The 21,081-nt window shown below is 40.6% G+C and overlaps 2 protein-coding genes across 3 annotated transcripts; one reads left to right on the forward strand and one right to left on the reverse strand.

Annotated features, from left to right (window-relative positions):
• Window positions 1–236: 236 nt before the first annotated feature.
• Window positions 237–8,372, forward strand: LOC5510143 (kelch-like protein 10). The gene is made up of 4 exons (XM_032379206.2): window positions 237–391; window positions 3,752–3,821; window positions 6,573–6,821; window positions 6,950–8,372. The coding sequence occupies exons 2-4, from the start codon at window positions 3,782–3,784 to the stop codon at window positions 7,504–7,506; spliced, it is 846 nt and encodes a 281-aa protein (XP_032235097.2). The 5' UTR covers window positions 237–391; window positions 3,752–3,781; the 3' UTR covers window positions 7,507–8,372.
• LOC5510145 lies at window positions 7,859–20,684 on the reverse strand. Of its 2 annotated transcripts, XM_032379203.2 has the most exons (11): window positions 20,429–20,684; window positions 17,670–17,912; window positions 15,273–15,517; window positions 14,825–14,960; window positions 14,078–14,437; window positions 12,207–12,618; window positions 11,496–11,546; window positions 11,057–11,110; window positions 9,489–9,542; window positions 8,607–8,804; window positions 7,859–8,211 (listed from the first exon to the last, which is right to left on the reverse strand). In XM_032379203.2, the coding sequence occupies exons 1-11, from the start codon at window positions 20,490–20,492 to the stop codon at window positions 8,202–8,204; spliced, it is 1,827 nt and encodes a 608-aa protein (XP_032235094.2). In that variant the 5' UTR covers window positions 20,493–20,684; the 3' UTR covers window positions 7,859–8,201. The 2 variants fall into 2 exon arrangements, with proteins under 2 accessions (XP_032235094.2, XP_032235096.2); XM_032379205.2 differs by lacking the exons at window positions 17,670–17,912; window positions 20,429–20,684 and adding an exon at window positions 16,271–16,323.
• Between the last annotated feature and the right edge of the window lie 397 nt (window positions 20,685–21,081).

Consider the following 21,081-nt stretch of genomic DNA (forward strand, 5'->3'; position numbering starts at 1 on the left):
GATGCCAATGTGTGTATGCTAGTGTGCTTTTAAAGTCCACATCATTGCATTTGTGACTATGTGGACTACGAAAACTTTCCATTCAAAGTGAGATAGTAATAAAGCATTAAACTAATACCCGTGCCAATTTAGCTCTAATATGGCAATTCTAAAGAGTCTAGTCCGTCAGGTACTATTAGAACTTCTCCTGTGATCACTCAATTTATGCTAACAAAAGTCTAGCTTATACTTGACGTCTGTTCGCGGTACGCAGTCCAGTCCGCAGTCCAGTCCACTCCAGAGTGTAATGTAAAGTAATCGATTCGATTTCCCGGAACTGGCGTGCATCGTTGTGCTTCCTTCTGGACTAAAACCCGATCCCCAGAGCTATATTCATATTGTTCGTAAAAAGGTGAGTCTTTTCTGCGTCTTATTCAATCTATTGCCGATATACGCAAGCTTTCACATCAATCCAGGATATATTATACGCTTTTTTCAGCTGAAAATCCGTGTAGACTGAAGCGACTTATTGTTGATCACTGCGTGTACCTTGCTAGCAGAGTTTTTCTCCTGTTTGTTTCTAGCAGTTCATTTACAGCGAAGAATTTTAAAATTCTATTTGACAAATACTTTTAATAAACACGGGAGAAGGAATGCCGATCGCTTGATATCCTTCGAAGATTTCCGAATGTGTGAAAACTGCTAGCGAAGAATTTTGAAATTCTATTTGACAAATACTTGTAATAAACACGGGAGAAGGAATGCCGATCGCTTGATATCCTTCGAAGATTTTCGAATGTGTGAAAACTGCTAGCGAAGAATTTTGAACATCGGAAAGCCATCTCTTTAGTTTGAGGAGGGAATGCCGATCGCTTGATATTATTCGAAGATTTTCGATTGTGTGAAAACTGCTAGCCAATCCTTTTGAACACTGGGAAGCCATTTATTTGACAAAAACTTGTATTAGACACGGGAGAATTTGTTTGGGGAAGTAATGCCGATCGCTTGATATTCTTCGATGAATTTCGAATGTGCGAAAACTGCTAGCGAAGAATTTTGAACCACGGGAATCCATTTATTTGACAAAGCAAAGACTTGTACTAAACACGGGAGAAGGAATGCCGATCGCTTGATATCCTTCGAAGATTTTCGAATGTGTGAAAACTGCTAGCGAAGAATTTTGAAATTCTATTTGACAAATACTTGTAATAAAAACGGGAGAAGGAATGCCGATCGCTTGATATCCTTCGAAGATTTTCGAATGTGTGAAAACTGCTAGCGAAGAATTTTGAAGTTCTATTTGACAAATACTTGTAATAAACACGGGAGAAGGAATGCTGATCGCTTGATATCCTCCGAAGATTTTCGAATGTGTGAAAACTGCTAGCGAAGAATTTTGAAATTCTATTTGACAAATACTTGTAATAAACACGGGAGAAGGAATGCCGATCGCTTGATATTCTACAAAACCCGAAAAGAAGACATTTATAGTAGAGCATGTTGTCGCTGACTCATGTTTTCGAACACAAACGACTACTACTCACAGTTTTCACACATTCGAAAATCTTCGAAGAATATCAAGCGATCGGCATTCCTTCCTCAAACTAATTCTCCCGTGTCTAATACAAGTTTTTGTCAAATAAATGGCTTCCCAGTGTTTAAAAGGATTGGCTAGCAGTTTTCACACAATCGAAAATCTTCGAATAATATCAAGCGATCGGCATTCCCTCCTCAAACTAATTCTCCCGTGTTTAGTACAAGTCTTTGCTTTGTCAAATAATGGCTTCCCGCTGTTCAAAAGTCTTCGCTAGCAGTTTTCACACATTCGAAAATCTTCGAAGAATATCAAGCGATCGGCATTCCTTTCTCAAACGAATTCTCATGTGTTTATTACATGTCTTTGTCAAATAAATGGCTTCCCGCTGTTATTAAGTCTTCGCTAGCAGTTTTCACACATTTCGAAAATCTTCGGATAATATCAAGCGATCGATCGGCGTTCCTTCCTCAAACTAATTATCCTGTGTTTATTGCATGTCTTTGTCAAATAATGGCTTCCCGCTGTTATTAAGTCTACGCTAGCAGTTTTAACACATTTCGAAAATCTTCGAAGAAAATCAAGCGATCGGCATTCCCTCCTCAAACTAATTCTCCCGTGTTTAGTACAAGTCTTTGCTTTGTCAAATAATGGCTTCCCGCTTTTCAAAGTATTCGCTAGCAGTTAACACACATTCGACAATCTTCGAAGAATATCAAGAGATCGGCATTCCCTCCTCAAACTAATTCTCATGTGTTTATTACATGTCTTTGTCAAATAAATGGCTTCCCGCTGTTATTAAGTCTTCGCTAGCAGTTTTCAAACATTTCGAAAATCTTCGAATAATATCAAGCGATCGATCGGCGTTCCTTCCTCAAACTAATTCTCCTGTGTTTATTGCATGTCTTTGTCAAATAATGGCTTCCCGCTGTTATTAAGTCTACGCTAGCAGTTTTCGGACACATTTCGAAAATCTTCGAAGAAAATCAAGCGATCGGCATTCCCTCCTCAAACTAATTCTCCCGTGTTTAGTACAAGTCTTTGCTTTGTCAAATAAATGGCTTCACGCTTTTCAAAGTATTCGCTAGCAGTTAACACACATTCGACAATCTTCGAAGAATATCAAGCGATCGGCATTCCCTCCTCAAACTAATTCTCCCGTGTTTAGTACAAGTCTTTGCTTTGTCAAATAAATGGCTTCCCGCTGTTTAAAAGTATTCGCTAGCAGTTAACACACATTCGAAAATCTTCAAGGAATATCAAGCGATCGGCATTCATTCCAAAACTTATATTATGTCTAATACAAGTCTTTGTCAAATAAATGGCTTTTCGCTGTTCCAGCTGTTATTAAGCCCTGGATCACACGTTACCGTTCGTCAAACCGTTTATTTTGCATCTGTTCGCGAACAGCGTGTTCGCGAACAGTCTATATGTTCGCGAATTTCGCGAACGTTGTTCGCGAAAGTTTCGCGAACAGTGTCCCTATGTTCGTGAGCGGTACTGTATCCGTGTCGCGTCTCTGTTCTTTCACAACAAACAAAAACGCGACACGGATAAGTGAACAACAAACAGGAAAAAACTCTGCTAGCAAGATACCAACAACATTGTGGGTTTGGGACCATGCCTGTACCCAGGATTTTTCTTGGGGGGTGCGAAATCCGAAAAAGTGTATCTAATTTTTCTAAGGGAGTGGGGGGGGGGGAGGGAGTTTTCTGATAAAAATCTAACAACCCCCGAAAGAACAAAAAGGAATTTTTTAATGCCTTTGCAGTATCTCCACGGGAAGTTTATTGTCGGATTTGGCTACAAATAAAGTCTGACCTATGAATTAATGACATACGCAGAGTGATCTAGCTTATGCTTTATAGTTTTGTCTACAAATAGCATGTCTATTGAAAACCGAAAGTGGACTTTCGGCCGTTGTGGAAGGGGTATTCGCACCCCCCGGGTATGGGCCTAGGGACTAAACTGAGTAACTCCAGAATACCCCTACACAAAGAGTCCACAATGGGACTTCACACCTCGGTTTTTCTTCAATATTTGAGGGGACATACTGGTCTTCCTTGCCCAATGGTATAGCCAAAATAGGCCTTCAAGTAAGTACTAGATCAGTGTAGCTGAATGGAAACACTGCATCTATGAGAAACTAGAATTAGAAGTTGTGTACAACTTTGTGTCCAAGGGGGCTTTGGGTGTCTTCACCCCCTTACTCCCTTACCATGCTTTCTGGATCCACAGATACTTGATATCGTCAGCAAATTGTAGAGAATGGCAGATAGCAGTGTGAACACTACTGGACAAGGCTCTGGTAAGATCTGTATTTTCCATGATATATGTCCTGATCTGTATTGCTACAGGGGCATTGGTATGCAATCTAAGATGTTCTTTAACACATTGACCCCTCAACCGGCCTGTACCGGCTTTGAGAAGTACCAACAACCCAAAAAATTCGTAAATGCAAAATAAACACAACAAGATGAAGATACTCAGGCATCAGTCTAAGGGATAAATGGTCTTGAAGATATGCATCCAACCAATTAAGGTTTTGGCAACTACTCTTAAGCCAAATAATAGCACAGGTTCTTTGAAAAATTTCAAATCGAAGAAGGAAAGAAAAGCAGAATCACCCCTCTCAACGCTCAAAATACCACACAAGGGAGAGAGATCAGCAAACACAGCTCAAGACACAAATAGATACCTTTATTCTGATCCTCCAGGTTCATTTCCATGGCCTCAAAACACAATGTCCACTCCTTGAAAGCTTGTAAAACCACTTAGATGCCTTTACGGATTGCAAAGCATTCTGGGAGATCCAGGGAAAAATTCACGAGGGGAGGGCCAGTCAACACCTCTCCCCAAAGTCAGATGGTTTTTTATAAGTCTTTTCACCCCGAAGCCAAACAAATTAATTCCAGGTCATACAGACCCAGAATATTTAGGAGAGCTGTGGTGATTCATCAGAAAATTATTTACTTATCCAGACAAAGCCAAACTGTAGTATTGGGCTCCCTGTGTTATTTCATTATAAGTATTGCTTGGCTACCCAGCACTTGTGTTCGGTTCAATATGGCTTCGGTCTATTAAAAATTCAGAGTTCTTAGAAGAATCGTCTTGTTTCTCGGCAATCCTATACCGACAAACACTACACAAACAAGAAAAAATCATGAATCCACCTTTGCTTGCAAATATCCATAAGCAAAGCACTCAATTATGCCCCAATAGACTTCATGATGTCCTGAGACACTCTCTTAATATGCTCATAGCTGTATTTTTGATGAAAAATACAAGCAACCATCAACTTGTGCTCGCTTCAGCACAACGACGAGGGATTAAAAGTGGGGACCGCAAAGCACTGTTGAAAAGCTTGGATACCGCTGACTAGGTGCAGCTGTGTTTGACTTTGACGGGCTGTATAAAACTCAGAATAGGGGGGTTTCTGTTTTAAGTTTGTTTTTTGTAAATTCAGCTCAAAAATAGCCAGGAGTCAATGGGTTAATTCCTATCTGGCCAGACAAGGCCCATGGCTAGTAGGAGGGGGAAGGTAGTTCACAAAGGACAAAGGATAGATGGAAAATATCACGGGAATGTTGGACCATTTGATCGACCTTTGAAAGCTCATACTGAACCAGACATGCAAGTACGGGCACTAATATATGGGTGAGGATATCTAATGCTTAAAAGCCTCCACCTGGTTATTTATGCAAGGACGATGATTAATTAGCTTTTTATGAGGTTTTGCACTTGAGCTTGTTTAAAACACTAAGGAAGTGTTCATTAAATACACTGAGGGGGGGGGGGGGGGGGGGGGTGAGGAAAGATTTTTACTCAAACACCTTAAAATTTCAGAGCCCTCTTTCATTGTTCACATTCTTTCGGTGCCTCCCTTTTGAGAACCCCAAAATTTTCAGAGCCCCGCCCCCTTATTGGCCTCAATAAACAAAAAAGTCTTTAAATGAATACTGCGAAGTTGATGAGCCAGTTAAGTTCATCATTATATCATAGTCTGACATCTATTTTTCACGAACTTTCGGTTTTGGCCTTTATATACACAGCCGCACAGCCGTTCTTTGTGTTGGTCACGCAACGCTCCCATCGGGTAGCGTCTTAATTTTTTGCATGTAAAATCGTGTAAATGGTACAGGGCTGGGTTGCAGGGATTTTTTTGCCCCTCAAAAGTCACATGGTCCGCCCCTTAGGACGCCTGAGAAGGAGCATACGTTTGTATTTGCTTTTGTTAAGACAATATGTTTCTGTATAAAAAGGGATAATGTCCATAGTATAAAACACTGCAAGTATAATCGTTTTGTTGATTTGCATGCTGTTTAAAAGTTTATATCCATTTGTTCCTGTTTACTGATCATCAACTGTATAGGTAGATCCAACTGTTATATAGTGAAAGCTGAAAGTATATATATTACGGTTAACAGGTTTATAAAGACAAAAAGTATTTTAAAAATGCATACATTGATCATTTGGCTTAATATTTAATCTATATTTGTGCTAAAAACTAGATCATATCAGTAGAATATTAAAGCTGAAAAGAACAGCCCCCCCCCCCCCATCCCACAATATCTTCCCTCCCCCCCTCGGTGTATTTAATGAACACTCCCTAACGTTAACAATTCCACATTAGAAATACTTGGATATCAGGACAGATCCAGAATTTCTCAAAAGAGGGAGGGGGGCATCAGTACATAGAAAAATATTCTATCCCATGATGTCAGTCAGCAGAATGGGACGTTGCACGTTGAACGTTGTAACAAACGTCCGTGGACCTTTCCCTAGCTGCAAGCCGTTAGGGACGGGAGAGGGGGCTGGTTAGAGTATTTTAATGCCTTAGTCATTCAGGGCCATACATCACCCCTAGGGCTTTGCAACTATGTTATGTATTGTTACTCGATATTTGAGATGTTGCTATCGCTGTGACTAGCATTATTCCCCTCTCAGATAATAAGAAGGACCAGAAGTCTCAGCAGCATTTCCTTTGACTTTGTTGTTGTTGTTTTGGTTGTTAGTGTTTTTGTTGTTTTTGCTAATATCCTCACTCTCCTTCATTCAGATGACGTAAAGCTAAAGGTTCAGCACCCATTCTCTGAGCCTTGGGATGAAAGTGACGTCATACTTGTGGTTGAAGAGCAGGAGTTTCACGTCCATAAGTTCATACTCAAAATGGCGTCTCCAGTTTTCAAGGCGATGTTTGAGCACGTAAAGGACAGCAAACCGATCCAACTGCCAGGAAAGAAGTTCAATCAGGTCCTTGATCTGATGAATCACATTTATCCCACTTCAAATAACAGCTCAATTACGAGTAAGTTTTCGTCTTCGCATTTTAGAGTTTCATTGGGCTTTTTCCACACCTGCTTATAATAAAGAACGTCACCATTAAGTTTTTTTTTCTGTTAGGCCATTTCATTTTTTCGTGTGTTCTTATTTAAGTGGACAACGTCGAACATCTCAGCGCTTTGGCCGCGGAATACCAGATTAAAGCTGTCACTAACTCCTGCTTCGATTACCTGAAAGGATTAGAGATGGGTGTAGATAACATCAGCTTGATTATACATCTCCTTCTTACGTATCACTCTGAGCGTCACGAAGAAATAGAAAGCCAGGTTTCCAAAGCATTCAACGAGATGAGTTTGACAGACATAAAGAATTTGCCTAAAGCTAAGGAGATAATGATAATAGCGAATCCGTTGGTAAAGAGAATGGAGAAACTGGAGGATTGGGTCCGTTACGTCCTACCTCGGATTATCGACATGATGGGTATGTATCGACTTGATCAAAAAGAATTTGAGAAACATGGATCGGTTGGAGGGAGATGTTATTATTCCAATAGACTCGATGGTTATGATCGTGCTCGTCATGTCCTCATTACCTGTGATGAGTGCCGGAATAACATGTCTGCACATCCAGGTGTGTCGAGGTGTCTAAAGAAATACGGCAACACAAGTCTTTTACGCCGAATGGAGGATATTGTCGAATACATTCGTTAACAACTACGACCTTCCGCACACCAAAATAATTGCATGCAGTGAGCATGCACAAATCACACAAAAAAAATCACCACGAAAAAAATTGTAGAAATTTTTAGATGTTTAAACGATGTTTGCTTAGGCAGCGGCGTAGCCAGGATTTTTAACAGGAGGGGGCCCAAAAGGCTCTTTCAACGCAATTTCTCCTGTGTTTTAGATAATGTCTTATACATTTATTGTATAGTGGCCCCCTTGGTCCCCCCCCTGGCTACGCCTCTGTTAGGTGTTTTGTAACCAGTTAAAATCATAAATTTACCTACGGCGACATTATACAACTATTTTCACGGGTAACTATTAAATAATATCGATTGGCGTGATTGAAAATACTGTTTTATTCATTATTTGCTTTCTTTTATCATTCCACACTTGCCATAACCCCTAAAAGCAAAGTGAGCAATGAGCACGCGTCGCGTGGAATTTTCCTCACCGTGTGCGCCGGGCTTTACAACTCATTTAAAACCACACAAGTAACAAAGGCTGAAAGTAGTGCTTGCATATTTTTGACAATCATTTATAATAGAATAAATAATGAAATTTATACAGCTTGTTTATAAAGTACAATGTAAAATGCAGGCAGAATGGAGACTGATGCTGTGAAAGGTCATCCTGTTGCCATTGTTTTACGGCTTCTTGGAGCGACACAACCTTCTCATCCCTCAAGCATTGCTGGTAAAATAAAAAGGCCACTGTTAAGAGGATTGTATACTTTTGCCGAGATTATCAGTGCTTTTAAAATACAAATATAATGCAGGAATACTTTGTCAAACATCCTTTTTTAAAGAATTATGATTTGCGTGCGTAAAATAAAGCATCCTTTTTTGCAAGTATAAACCTATTATTTTAGCATCACAGGGATATTTCATCAGTTGCACTTTGGGTCATCGAGTTTGGTTTTCCCTTGGGAATATATAAAATATAATTATACTATATTAACTACAAAATATTAAAGTGTGACTTTTCAGGTTTTCTTCCAACTCTCCTCCAATATACTGGATTGTTGGGTAAACCGTGGCCCACAGAAAACTCACTTGACGCATCCCTTTAAATGCAGATTATCTTACCTTTCATTTGATTGGCTACCACAGGGCATGCGCGTCTTATACAGCTCATTCTGGTATGCCATGACGTCATCATTCATTTCAAGGTGCATTGTTGGTGACATACCCTTATTAGGGAATGAGTTCTCCACAGGGGGTCCATAGCTAGAATCGTACAGCGGGTTATCACATTCTGAGAATGGGTTGCCATGGTTAGGATCACTGCGAATAAAATATCGCAATTGTTAGTTCAGGCTCGATCAAACGGAGATGAAAATCCTGCTCACGCATTTGAGAAATGAATAATTAGAGTATACAATTCATCTCCGAATCGAAAATCAGGCGCGTTCAGAGGGGGAGTAGGTCATTTCTTTTTAAGGAATCTTAAAGTACTATGCTTTTTCCTTATGATACCAACGACCTCGCACCCCCCCCCCCCCCCCCTCCCCCTCAGCCAATCCTGGGTACGCGCCTGGAAATTACCTCTAATTTTCACTTTTGTGAACTGCTGTCCGAAATAACTCCAATCAACTGACTGAATGTTTGGAATGCTCATTAACCATTGTTGTCAAAGATGTCCATAGTGAATGAGAGTCGGTGAGGGCTGAGCGTTTGTGATATTGCACGATCCAACAGCCATTCTTGGTTTGCAAACACGTGACCTTATCGTATGCAAATTAGCTAATTTGACCGGTTTTCCTGTGGATGGAGGTCTAACAAAAATCCAATATGTGTTTAGATCTCCAACATGGCCGCCGGGTGGTTATGCTAATGAGCGTGACTTCACATGCAAACCAAGAATAAGAGCTGGGACTCTCATGATCGTGGCTTTAGATGCCGGGTACCATGTTTTTTTAAAATCTGTGTCACGTGTCTATCTGTCACGTGCCAGTCTCACTAAATTACCTTTCCTGTGGGGGGGTTGTTGCTGTTTTTGTCTCAGCTTTTGCAGTTCCTCCCCTGTGCAGAATTAAATATAGATAAATAAATCAAGCAAGCATTATTCCCACCCCTCAGTAGGAAGAACGCTTTTAAACTGGCAAAGCATAGGAACCTTTCGGTTTATTGTCGTACATTTAAAGAGAGGGGAAGGAGGTAAACGACCGGGCAGCCTCTGTCTGCTGGTGTGCGTCGGACTATGTGGTCTATGTCGACAGTTAGATATAAATGAGAAATTTAAAGAAATATATATGCCGGAATATTGTTCTAAGAAACCAAATCAACGTTGTTGTCGTTTTTTTCTTTTGAATTTCTTAATCCAAAATATAAACTCGGCGAAATCGTACCTTTCTTATCGTACCTCACTTATCGTACCTCACTTATCGTAGCTCACTTATCGGGAGGAGAGGCACGCAGAGCCCCCCCCCCCCCCCCCCAACCCCTACATCACGTACTCGCGCAAGAGTAAGCGTTATAGTGAACTTAAGGGTGTACTGACATTAGTGTTGCTCAGTAACGACGTTGCTACGCTGGTGGCGTTGAGCGCGCGTATACATAACACAGAATTCGTAATTTCAAGCTTTACTGAAGTAAAAGAAATAAAAATATGCGTTTCAAGTTCCCAAAAATTTACTTTAAGTTGATCTCATCCTTTTCGGGTGAGGATATTTCCAATATTTTGTAAAAACGAAGGTTCAGCGAAGATTTAGTGAAGCCAACCTTTTTGAAGCCAAAGTTTTCAATTTTCACTACCTGCACGCGCTGAAAACACCGAACGCTTGCGCACGCACTGAAAATTTTATTTCAAAGTAGCGCGCGCTGTATCAGAATTTTAAAATACTTTTTCAATTTTTTATCATGACATGACGGATATCGTTCCTTTGAAGTGTAAATACCACGGAACACTATTGGATTTTGTTTTTAAACTTCATTTAAATTTCATCATGTGAGATATCAGTGTGTCTGAGCAGGCCGAATGAGCACGCGCGGGCTTTGTTTCACTTCCGGTTCTGAGTTTTCTAAAAAAAAAAGCTTTTTTGTCGCCAAGTTACTTCAAAACGCAACATTTTTTCTGTATTCCTTTTTATTAAATGCTCCTTCATATAGCCAAGCATGGATTTAGCGTTAATCTAACAGAAACCAAAATTATATCAAATAATCTGAATTTCAGGACCTTTACAAAACAATTACTCAATCATTTCTAAAACGCATGCTTGGCTTAATGCACCCATCCCTCAAGATTCATAAAACGTATTCAGTATTTGTTTTCGAGCAATTTTACTTGAAATATTTGCTTTTATCTGTATCTATGACGTCACATTATGACGTCACGGGGTAACGTCACATAATAGTCAGCACACCTGTGGTGGTCAACTTGGCAATTATCAGACCCTAAAGACTTTCTAAAAGGCTTTTATGCTAGATTCAATTTTCCTTAGCAACAGATGTCAGTACACCAGATGTCAGTACACAGTGAATAGCAGAAAAATATAGTTGCTTGTGCGCTCGCGTGAAACCGGGTATTTATTACTTACACGTCATAAAGAGGATTGTCAATGGAGATATCCACGTTAGATGCACTCGGGTCTCTATAAGAAAAGAAAAATCTCGGGCTAAAATAACTGTTACTGTCTGGGTTATTCATCACTATCTTGTTACTATAGACACTCTTCTTCATCAGGCGGCCGTACCCGAAATCTAGCGGGGTGGGGGGGGGGGGGGCGTTACCAATTAAAGCAAAAATCGTCTTTTTTTGGGTGCCATTTATCGTCCAGATACATCATGTTCCGTATTGTCGGTCGGTCCCTTAGCTTAGCTACAAAGCGCATAACCAGTATTTGCTGAGGGGATGCGCAGTCATAGGAAAAGTGGCGGTTGACGATCCTCCCCCGCCCCCTCCAAGAACACGCTTGAGTACGCCATATCATGTCGCAATTTTTTCATTTCAATGCATTATGGGTAGTTGAGACTCACCCGTTAAAAAAGACTAAGTGCTTTTTGTCGGTCTTGTTGTTGTTCTTTCGTCTGCAAATGGTAAAGCAAACGATATTAATTATTTATTTGGATGAATCAGTAGACTGCTAGCCGTCTCTCCATTGGCGAAATTCCCAAAATAAGGCGCGACAATGCTTGAGTGCCGTAGGCGCAAAAAAGCGTTTCTCCATATCTCCGAGCGTCTACCCGACCTAAGCCTCCCTCGCAGGCGTTTTTAAGCAGGCGTCACAACGAGCGAGGAATGCTAACCTAGAGGGAAACCTGACCCCACGAGAGCCTACTGCGTATATTGTTATTACGGACTACAGACGCGACAAGACAGACTGGTTCACAGGGTAATGAATCAAGAGACTATGAAAATATATGAAGTCTACTGATTTTATCAAAAAAGGGCGACAGAGTGAACTATCGATGGCCGGTAAACTTGTTCACAGCGAGTAAATAACGTAGTTATACCCTGAGAGTTGTTTTAAATCTCTTTAAATCCCATCCAAAGTGGTTGGAGATGAGTCGACGCAATTTAGGTCTTTTAATAAACGGTGAATTGCCTTCGAGTAATTTCATCGAGTATGGATTCGCTCTTGGGCTAAAAAACGATTATAAAATTCAATATGGGTCAATATGTTTCCATGCAATTAAGAAATAAGAGTCAATAAGTCAATAATGAGTCAATAAGAAATATGTATTCACCTTCGCCGATAAACAAAGAACAGTACCAGCACGATGATGATGATGACAATGAAGATAGTTGGGACAATGATGGTTACTGTGTTCACTCCCCGGGAAGAAGACTTCCGGTAAGCAAGCGCACTTCCGTTAATCACCTCTTCACTTCCAGTAGGGGTGATGCTCGTCACAACCTCTGTTGTTTTTTTAGTGATTTCAATTGTCGATTGCGTGATTTCTGTCCCGGTACTGGTGGATTGCGTTACTCCCTTTGTCGTACTGACATTTGGCTGCGTTACTTCAGTGTACGGTCGGGTGGATCGCGTCGCGTTTGGTGGCGTGACAGTTGTCACGTTTGTGGTGACGGTACTGGTAACGTCATCCTTCCTAGTGCTCAGGGACGTCGGTTTCGATGTCACGGTAGAACTTGTCGGGGCTATCAAAGCAACCAAATGACATTAGGGATGGACCATTAGAAAAGTGAAGGGGGATGGGCACACGATAAAAAGTCTGGAAAAAAATGCATATAGCCCAAACCAGACAGAAAAAATGGATACAACGATAAAAAACGCACGTCTTGGAGACTAGAAAAAAAAAAAAACATGCACGAATGAAACCTCCTCCCCCCTTCACTTTTCTAATGGTCCGTCCCTTACTAGTTATGTACTGCAATATGTTATTTGTTGCTGCAGTTGTTGTAGCCGCTACTCATGCTTATATTTTAGTACCGTGTTATTGTTACCGGCACATTGTGATGTGCTGTCGTCGCCTTTGTAAAGCCGGCTTTGTTTTTCGTTCCTGGTTTTCTATTTGTTGTTTTTGTTGTTGTTGATGTCGTATGCTGAGACTATTGTTGTTGTTGTTGTTGTTGTTCCTGTGTTTCTTATTGTTGTCGTAACGTACCCGCCTCCTCCTGACCGTTGCCTTCATTTTGTCTCAAATGTTGTATATTGCTGTTTTCTTTACTGTTTGTAATTACTGATGTACCGCTAATGTTGCTGATTTATCAACGAATAGAAATGCGTTACTAGAAGACAAGAATAGGGGGCCTGCAATTAGAAATCACGAGACATTTTGGGTGACAAATTTGCGCGCGCACCGCTTTTGGCGGCAAAATAACAACGATAAAAATCCACTTACTTTGCGCGCGCACCGCTTTTGGCGGCAAAATAACAACGATAAAAATCCACTTACTTTGCGCGCGCGCCGCTTTTGGCGGCAAAATAACAACGATAAAAATCCACTTAGCGCTTATGAATCAGTCAGAAAGGGCTTACTTTCTTAAAATATTTTTTGGCGTTTAAACGTTATTTTCCCACTTAAAAGTCACGTGATCTCTCGTGCAAGTCCGGCGGATTCTGTAAACTGAAGGATTTGAAGACATTGGTATTCATGTCGCTGAACGGATTAAGTTTAGGTGCTTGACTGTCGCGTGGCAAAGTATTTTAAATTAAAAAGGGTCAGGTTATTTAACTTCGAATCTCCGAATTCTCTAAATACAGCCCAATGGAATCTGACTCTGCTCAACGCGAGAGCTCGTTCTTTTTATAGTTTACCAACTTTTAAGCGTGTTTGTAGCTTTCGGGCTCAAACAGTCTCTGTCAGCCGCCATTTTGTCATCTTATCAAAGTACCAAAAGCGAAGTATTATCAATTTCCATCGGCTGATTTGGGGTATCCAATGCAATATTTTCAAAGTACTAAACTTTGTTTTTAGATAGTTATTTTGATAGTTTAGCACATTATATAGCTTCCAATATTAAATGAAAATAATAACAAGTGGGTGACTGACTAGGGCACTTTAAGAGTATTTGACCATAAAGTCAAAATGGCGCACAAAAAGTATGTTCTCCCCTTCCCTAATCTAGGAAATTCTACCCCAGGTTCCGCACCTACCTCTAGTCGGTGGTACCCAGACTTTGAACCAAGCTTCAAATCCTTTGTCGCTGTTGGACGAATCAGATTTAAACAAAACAAATATTTGATTTCCAGATGATAGCAATCCCTGTGATGGTGGACTATGCACTCCTGAGAACACGCCAAGTGAAGGAGCTTTAACGTCACTTCCATCAAATACCTGGACACTATCTACGTCACTCCCGCTTTGGAGCAGGAATGTAGTGAAGTTCAAAGATATCTTGGATCCGGTTGCTATGGTGATTGACCAAGAACAAATCTGCCCGTTGGGGTAAGGCTTGGGGAAATTTGGTGAAGCGAGGGTGCCGTTGCTAGAGCCGTTAATTATGTAGGCGCAGCCTGGAAGAACAAGAAAAGCATGCTATATATCAGCATGCATTTCGTAAATAAGGCCATAATAGAGGTGTGAGCCAGCCTTACCTGTATAGTGTAAACATGAACTCACCTTGTTTTAGTGTGAAACAGTCTTTCTCGTAAAGTGTGCACCGGTCTTATAACATTACTAGTCGTGTAAACAAGAACTCACTTTTAAAATGTGAACCAGTCTTACTTCCTTATTCTTGTGTAGTGTGAATCAGACAACTTTTGTAGTGTGGACAAGGCATTAAATGTATTGTGTGAACCAGGTATTTCTTGGATAGTGGAAACCAGGCAGTTTTAGTGTGAACAAGGTATTACTTGTATAGTGTGAACTGGCCTTAGTTTTATAGTAAGAACCCGGCTTACTTTTGTAGTAGCAGTAGTGCATTGTGTGGTCGTTAATGCCGGCGCCATAAGGGTAGCTACCGCCATATCCGTCCCCGTTATTTACATCTTCCGTATCGAAACGTAACCATTCCGTAACCGCTACAGCGTACTGTACCTGAAAAATGACAATAGTCTCAGTAAGTTTTAACCATACGTACACCCCTTCCTTATGACGTTTTCTCTTCATTAAGTATTGCGGGACGTGAAAGGACCGCTGGGTGTGCAGTAAGGCACACACATGATGTTTAAGCTGTGTGAAGCAGCTTGTACGAACACACTGAGAACTCAGTCACTGAAGCGCATTTGATAATCTCACCAAGTCAATTTGCGCTAAAAATACTCAAAATTTAATTTAATAGTTACCCTCAACGGTCGCTGATGTTACGCATTACACAGTAACGCAAAGAGAATGTCACGCTTTGCTTACCTGTTGACAGCTTGCAGAGCCTTGAGCCAATAGAAAGAAAGGCGTTTCCGTGGGGAGTGGTATGGGAATCGTCTTGCTCCCGTCGCTACGACAGCAAAAATAGATGAGGGTGTTTCTGTCGTATGTTCCATCAGGGAGCGTGCCTTGGTAATTGTTACTGTTCCTTACATCTTCGTCATCCCATCTGATCCAACCAGAGCTGAAGCCACTCGGACAACTCCCCTTCTTGTAAATGCAGTATTGACCTGATAGAATTATGGCGATGATTTTGGCGTGACACGTGTCAAGAGTAACGTAAGATATTAGTTGCGTGACAACATTGCGATAATAACGTTACATATCAGTCACGTGAATTTATTACAAGGGTAAGGTTAGACATCAGTTGCGTGACAACATTGCCAGGATAACGTTTGATCATTCGATAGTAACGTTAGATATCAAATGCGTGACTGAGTGCCAGGGTAACGTTAGACATCAGTTGCGTCACAAGGTATATAGCGCAGGTAGTTGTTAGGGTTGTTTGTAATTATGATAATAGTTTATTCAGCTTACTGCAACAACAGTTGGATTACGGAGAACGAAAGCAATTGATAACAACAAAAAAACTAACCGATAGGATACAAAATTTATGTTGCGTTACTCATCAGATATAAATTTCATTTGCATCTCAACTTTGAGTTCAAGTATAACACATTGACCTCTCAACCGGCCTGTACCGGCTTTGGGAAGTACCCACAACCCAAAAAATTCATAAATGCAAACTAAACACAACAAGATGAAGATACTCAGGCATCAGTCTAAGGGATAAATGGTATTGAAGATATGCATCCAACCAAGGTGTTGGCAACTACTCTTAAGCCAAATAATAGCACAGGTTCTTTGACAAATTTCAAATCGAACAAGGAAAGAAAAGCAGAATCACCCCTCTCAATAAAACGCTCAAAATACAACACAATGGAGAGAGATCAGCAAACACAGCTCAAGACACAAATAGATACCTTTATTCTGATCCTCCAGGTTCATTTCCATGGCCTCAAAACACAATGTCCACTCCTTGAAGGCTTGTAAAACCACGAAGATGCCTTTACGGATTTAAAAGCATTCTGGGAGATCCAGGGAAAAATGCACGAGGGGAGGGCCAGTCAACACTCCTCTCCCCAAAGTCAGATGGTTTTTTTATAAGTCTTTTCACCCCGAAGCCAAACAAATCAATTCCAGGTCATACAGACCCAGAATAGCAGTGTAAACAATTTTGGAATCAATTTGGTTTCAGAAAAGACAGCATTTAGGAGAGCTGTGGTGATTCATTAGAAAATTATTTTCTCATCCAGGCAAAGCCAAACAAGAAAAAATCATCATGAATCCACCTTTGCTTGCAAATATCCATAAGCAAAGCACTCAATTATGCCCCAAAAGACTTCATGATGTCCTGGGACACTCTCCTAATATGCTCATAGCTGTATTTTTGATGAAAAATACAAGCAACCATCAACTTGTGCTCGCTTCAGCACAACGACGAGAGATTAAAAGTGGGGACCGCAAAGCACTGTTGGAAAGCTTGGATACCGCTGACTGGGTGCAGCTGTGTTTGACTTTGACGGGCTGTATTTAACTCAGAATAGGGGGGGAGGTATCTGTTTTCAGTCTGTTTTTTGTAAATTCAGCTCAAAAATAGCCAGGAGTCAATGGGATAATAAGGCCTGGGTAGTTTTCTCTTAGCATCCAATATAACTTTTTGCCTTAAACTTTGTTAACATCGCCTTAAATTCATTCTTTTTGGCAAGAAGATTAAAGTTGACGGCCTTAACATTTTCGTAATGTTTTCTTGCTGGTGATGACGTCGCATAATAGATCACGTGACAAAATAGTTTTTAGCTTTTCCGCCGGTGGGGAAAACAGCTTGGACAAAGGTGTTTACTAAATAAGTGTTGACTTTATGTTTGTCATATGATAGCGTTTTAGCATCCGGAATTTTCTTGCCGTTAACAAGATATTAAATATTTTTTAAGTCACGTGACCTGCTGCGAATAATAATGTTGATTTGTGACCGGTGGGCTAAACTTTTCTTGCCGGTTAAGACATCAGTGTGCAGACGTGTTTCAAAGTAACATAAAAACAAGCGATGTTTTCTTTTTCATAGCGTATCACGTGATCGGCTGGATGACGTCATCACTCAAAATAAAATATTACCAATCAGCTAACATTGCCAAGTTTGATGTTTTGACCAAAAATGGTGCATTTAAGGCAATGTTAACCCACTTTAAGGCAACTTTCAAAATTTCAACTGTTTTAGCTAAGGATCCAAGCCTTAGCTTTGCCTATCGTCACGCAGTACTGCGCATTATTTCATAACGTAGTATTACGTTACTTATCACGCGGTGTTGCGTTACTACTCACCTTTGGGCCAGCTTGGCCTTGCGTTATCGTTCTTCGTGTCCGTTTTCATACAGAAGTGCCGTTTTAGGTTACTTGCGCTGACGGACGCGTCTAGGTGAAAGCTCGCGGAGTGCGCGTTCTTGCCGTAGAAGTCTTCCGTATCCTGGTAACGCCACCCTGTCTGCCACGTTAAGCCGGTCGTAGCCGGACACCCGGACAAAGCCTTTGGCAGGCCGTACTTGCCGGCAGGCCACTGCATACTCACTGCGTCAGAAGAGATGAAAACCACTTGATTACATCAACTGTTATAGTATATCAGTAGTGTTTTATTTCCTGAGGGGAGGGGGAGGATGGGGGAAGGGGTCACAGATCTATATTATCGCACCGCATTTTATTCGTTGACAAAGTCAAGAAAAAGATAGGCGGACGAAGAGAATAATGTGTGTGAGGGTGGGTGGTGGCGGGGGGTTGATGCGCGCCCTGCTTTAACCCTTAGCCACTTGCCTAGTCTTGGGAGTTATACTTGTATGTAGTGTACAAATTGAATACGATATATGTAGGCGCAAAGACGAGACAGAACATTATATACTAGACCGACTGACTGATGTCCTGTGCCATGGAAGTCTCGGGCTCTATGGAAAGTCGCTGATTCCTCCAGCTCCAGGAGTTGAAAATCGAGAGTTTTCTATTATAGATTCATTTAAAATCAACCATCGACATTTTGCTCAATTTGATTTAGATTTATCAACTCTTGCTAACAAATCCCTGTTTAGTCGTTTCGTGACATGCTCCGTGACTCCATCGGAGCTCCTGACCCTGACGGTTGACCGTCAGCTCTACGCCAATAGAATCTCAAGGTTGCTTGTAACGGGAAACTCAAGGGAATGACCCCCGAAAACCCAAGCGATGCCAGCGCCTCTGTTCTAGTTTCAGTCCGGATTTGTTTATTTGTGTGATGGCATAGGTGCTATTTCTTTACGAGGCACATTTTCAGATTTTAGTCACAGCCAACGCATTGTCGGGATACTTTTTACCTGTTCTCTTGCAAACTATTTGAACATTACCATTAGTCGCGGGTAAGGGGCGGGTGATTATCTACCGGAGTGAAGTTAGTTCCTTATTCGCAGTTCCTTTTTCGTCTGTTTCCTTATTCGCTCAGTTCCTTATTTAAATCCGGGGGGGTACTTACATGATACCTTTTAATTCGAGTTGAAACAGTATTTAGGCATAACAGTTTATTCAGAACAAGTCCAACAGCATTATCGTCGGGTAAATTTCGATGCTTTAACGTGCTCGCTGCTTTCTTTCCAAACGCATTAAAAAAACACAAACGACCCTCTTTTTAGTCTATTCCTTATTCGGATAAGTAGGTAAAACGAAATCAGGCGTTATGAAATACCATTTCCTTTTTCGAGAAATGTTTAAAAAACACTAACGACCCTCTTTTTAGTCTATTCCTTATTCGGATAAGTAGTTAAAACGAAATCAGGCATTATGAAATACCATTTCCTTTTTCGAGAAATGTTTAAAAAACACTAACGACCCTCTTTTTAGTCTATTCCTTATTCGGATAAGTAGTTAAAACGTAATCAGGCGTTATGAAATACCATTTCCTTTTTCGAGAAATGTTTAGAAAGTACTAAAGAACCCTCTCTTTAGTCTATTCCTTATTCGGATAAGTCGTAAAACAAAATCGGAAGTTGGGAGATTCCATTTATTTATTCGAGAAATGTTTAGAAAACATAAAAAAACCCTCTTTTTAGTCTATTCCTTATTCGGATAAGTAGTTAAAACGAGATAGGGAGTTATGAAATACCATTTCCTTTTTCGAGAACTCTTTCGAAAGGAGTCGTTAAAGCGAAATCGGGCGTTATGATATTTCCTTTCCTTTATTGAGAAATGATGAGCAAACACTGACAACCCTCTTCATAGTCTATTCCTTATTCGGATAAAGTCGTAAAACGAAATCGGACGTTGGGAGATTCCATTTCCTTATTCGCGAAAACTAACTTGAATAAGGAGCAGTTGCCTATTCGTGTCACTGCACTAATCTATTTGTTTTGTCAGAGCCATATCTAGTAGCCAAGGTGTTAATTGACAACAAGCACTATCTGTCAAATTGTGGTTTTGTTAGCAAGGTCAAATTCCTTCTACACGCGTACGTAGTCACGTAAAGCGTGAATATTTTTCCTCTAAATATATTAATGCGTTTGGAAAGAAAGCCCAAGATATAAATACATTTATCAGATGAGAGGTAGATTTCCTCTCTTTTGCTAGATTCATTTGTGAAAGCGATTGCACGCATAGCGTAATTTGACCTTTTGTAGCAGATAGAGTCTCATGTTCACAGCTCCGCTTAGCAGCGAGCACGTTAAAGCATCCAAATTTACCCGACGGAAAATGCTCTTGGACTTGTTCTGAATAAACTGTTATGCCTAAATACTGTTTCAACTCGAATTAAAAGGTATCATGTAAGTACCCCCCCGGATTTGAATAAGGAACTGATCGAATAAGGAAACAGACGAAAAAGGAACTGCGAATAAGGAACTAACTTCACTCTGGTTGATTATCTGTATGGCATAACAAATGAAACAACCACCAGCCTGAGTATCTCACTACCTCAAAATACGGACTATCGCACAAAATACAATAGTACCCTTGGAGTACCGGCCCAAGTCAAGAGAATGCGAATCTCGAAGGGGTTAGGTTACTCTGCGCGGAAAAGCGAGCTACATAGATCTAATAGATTAGACTGTGTTTGTGCTGATAAATTGGCTTACCAGCAAGTGGTAGAATAAACAGCACAGCGGCATTGAGAGCAAGTAGTCGATGAAATGCCGTCATGCTTGTAAGAAGTGTTGTCGTTGGTGATTAAGGGGACAGCAGACGGCGCTAGCTAGGGGAGAATAGACTTGGTTGATTATCGCTTAACCTCTTGCCATTTCCGCGATAGCCAAGAGATGGTCAAATCAGTGGCGTGATGTGACGCAATGTTTGACTTCTGTCTTGTAAAGGAATCTTGGCATTCCAAGTTCGTAACGGAAGTGCTCATTAAAGATTCGTTCCCTGTACTGCGACGCTAGTATAGTACGGGTAGTACACTCTTTTCTTTATAAGAAACTTTTTTTTATAAGAACGTCCAGCCTGAGATTTCACCAAATTTTTATAACATGCTAGCATATAGCATGCTTTTTTCTTTATAGTCCTGATGCGTTCTAAAAAGCAGAATCAAATTGTTTTCATAGTAACAACCTTATTACTGCTATTGATCATTTAGTCTAATTCTCTTCTTAATTATTCATTGGGTATTATATTCTTTATGCGCTAAAATTTAAGAACATCGTTTGTCCCAAAAATAAGAACGGCCCAGCCTCAACTGAAAATTAGACGTTCTTTTAAAAAAGAGTGTTCAGGAAGATTGTTTTTTGTTGTT

This window comes from Nematostella vectensis, chromosome 12 (assembly GCF_932526225.1).
Source record: "Nematostella vectensis chromosome 12, jaNemVect1.1, whole genome shotgun sequence".
Taxonomy (NCBI): Eukaryota; Metazoa; Cnidaria; class Anthozoa; order Actiniaria; family Edwardsiidae; genus Nematostella; species Nematostella vectensis.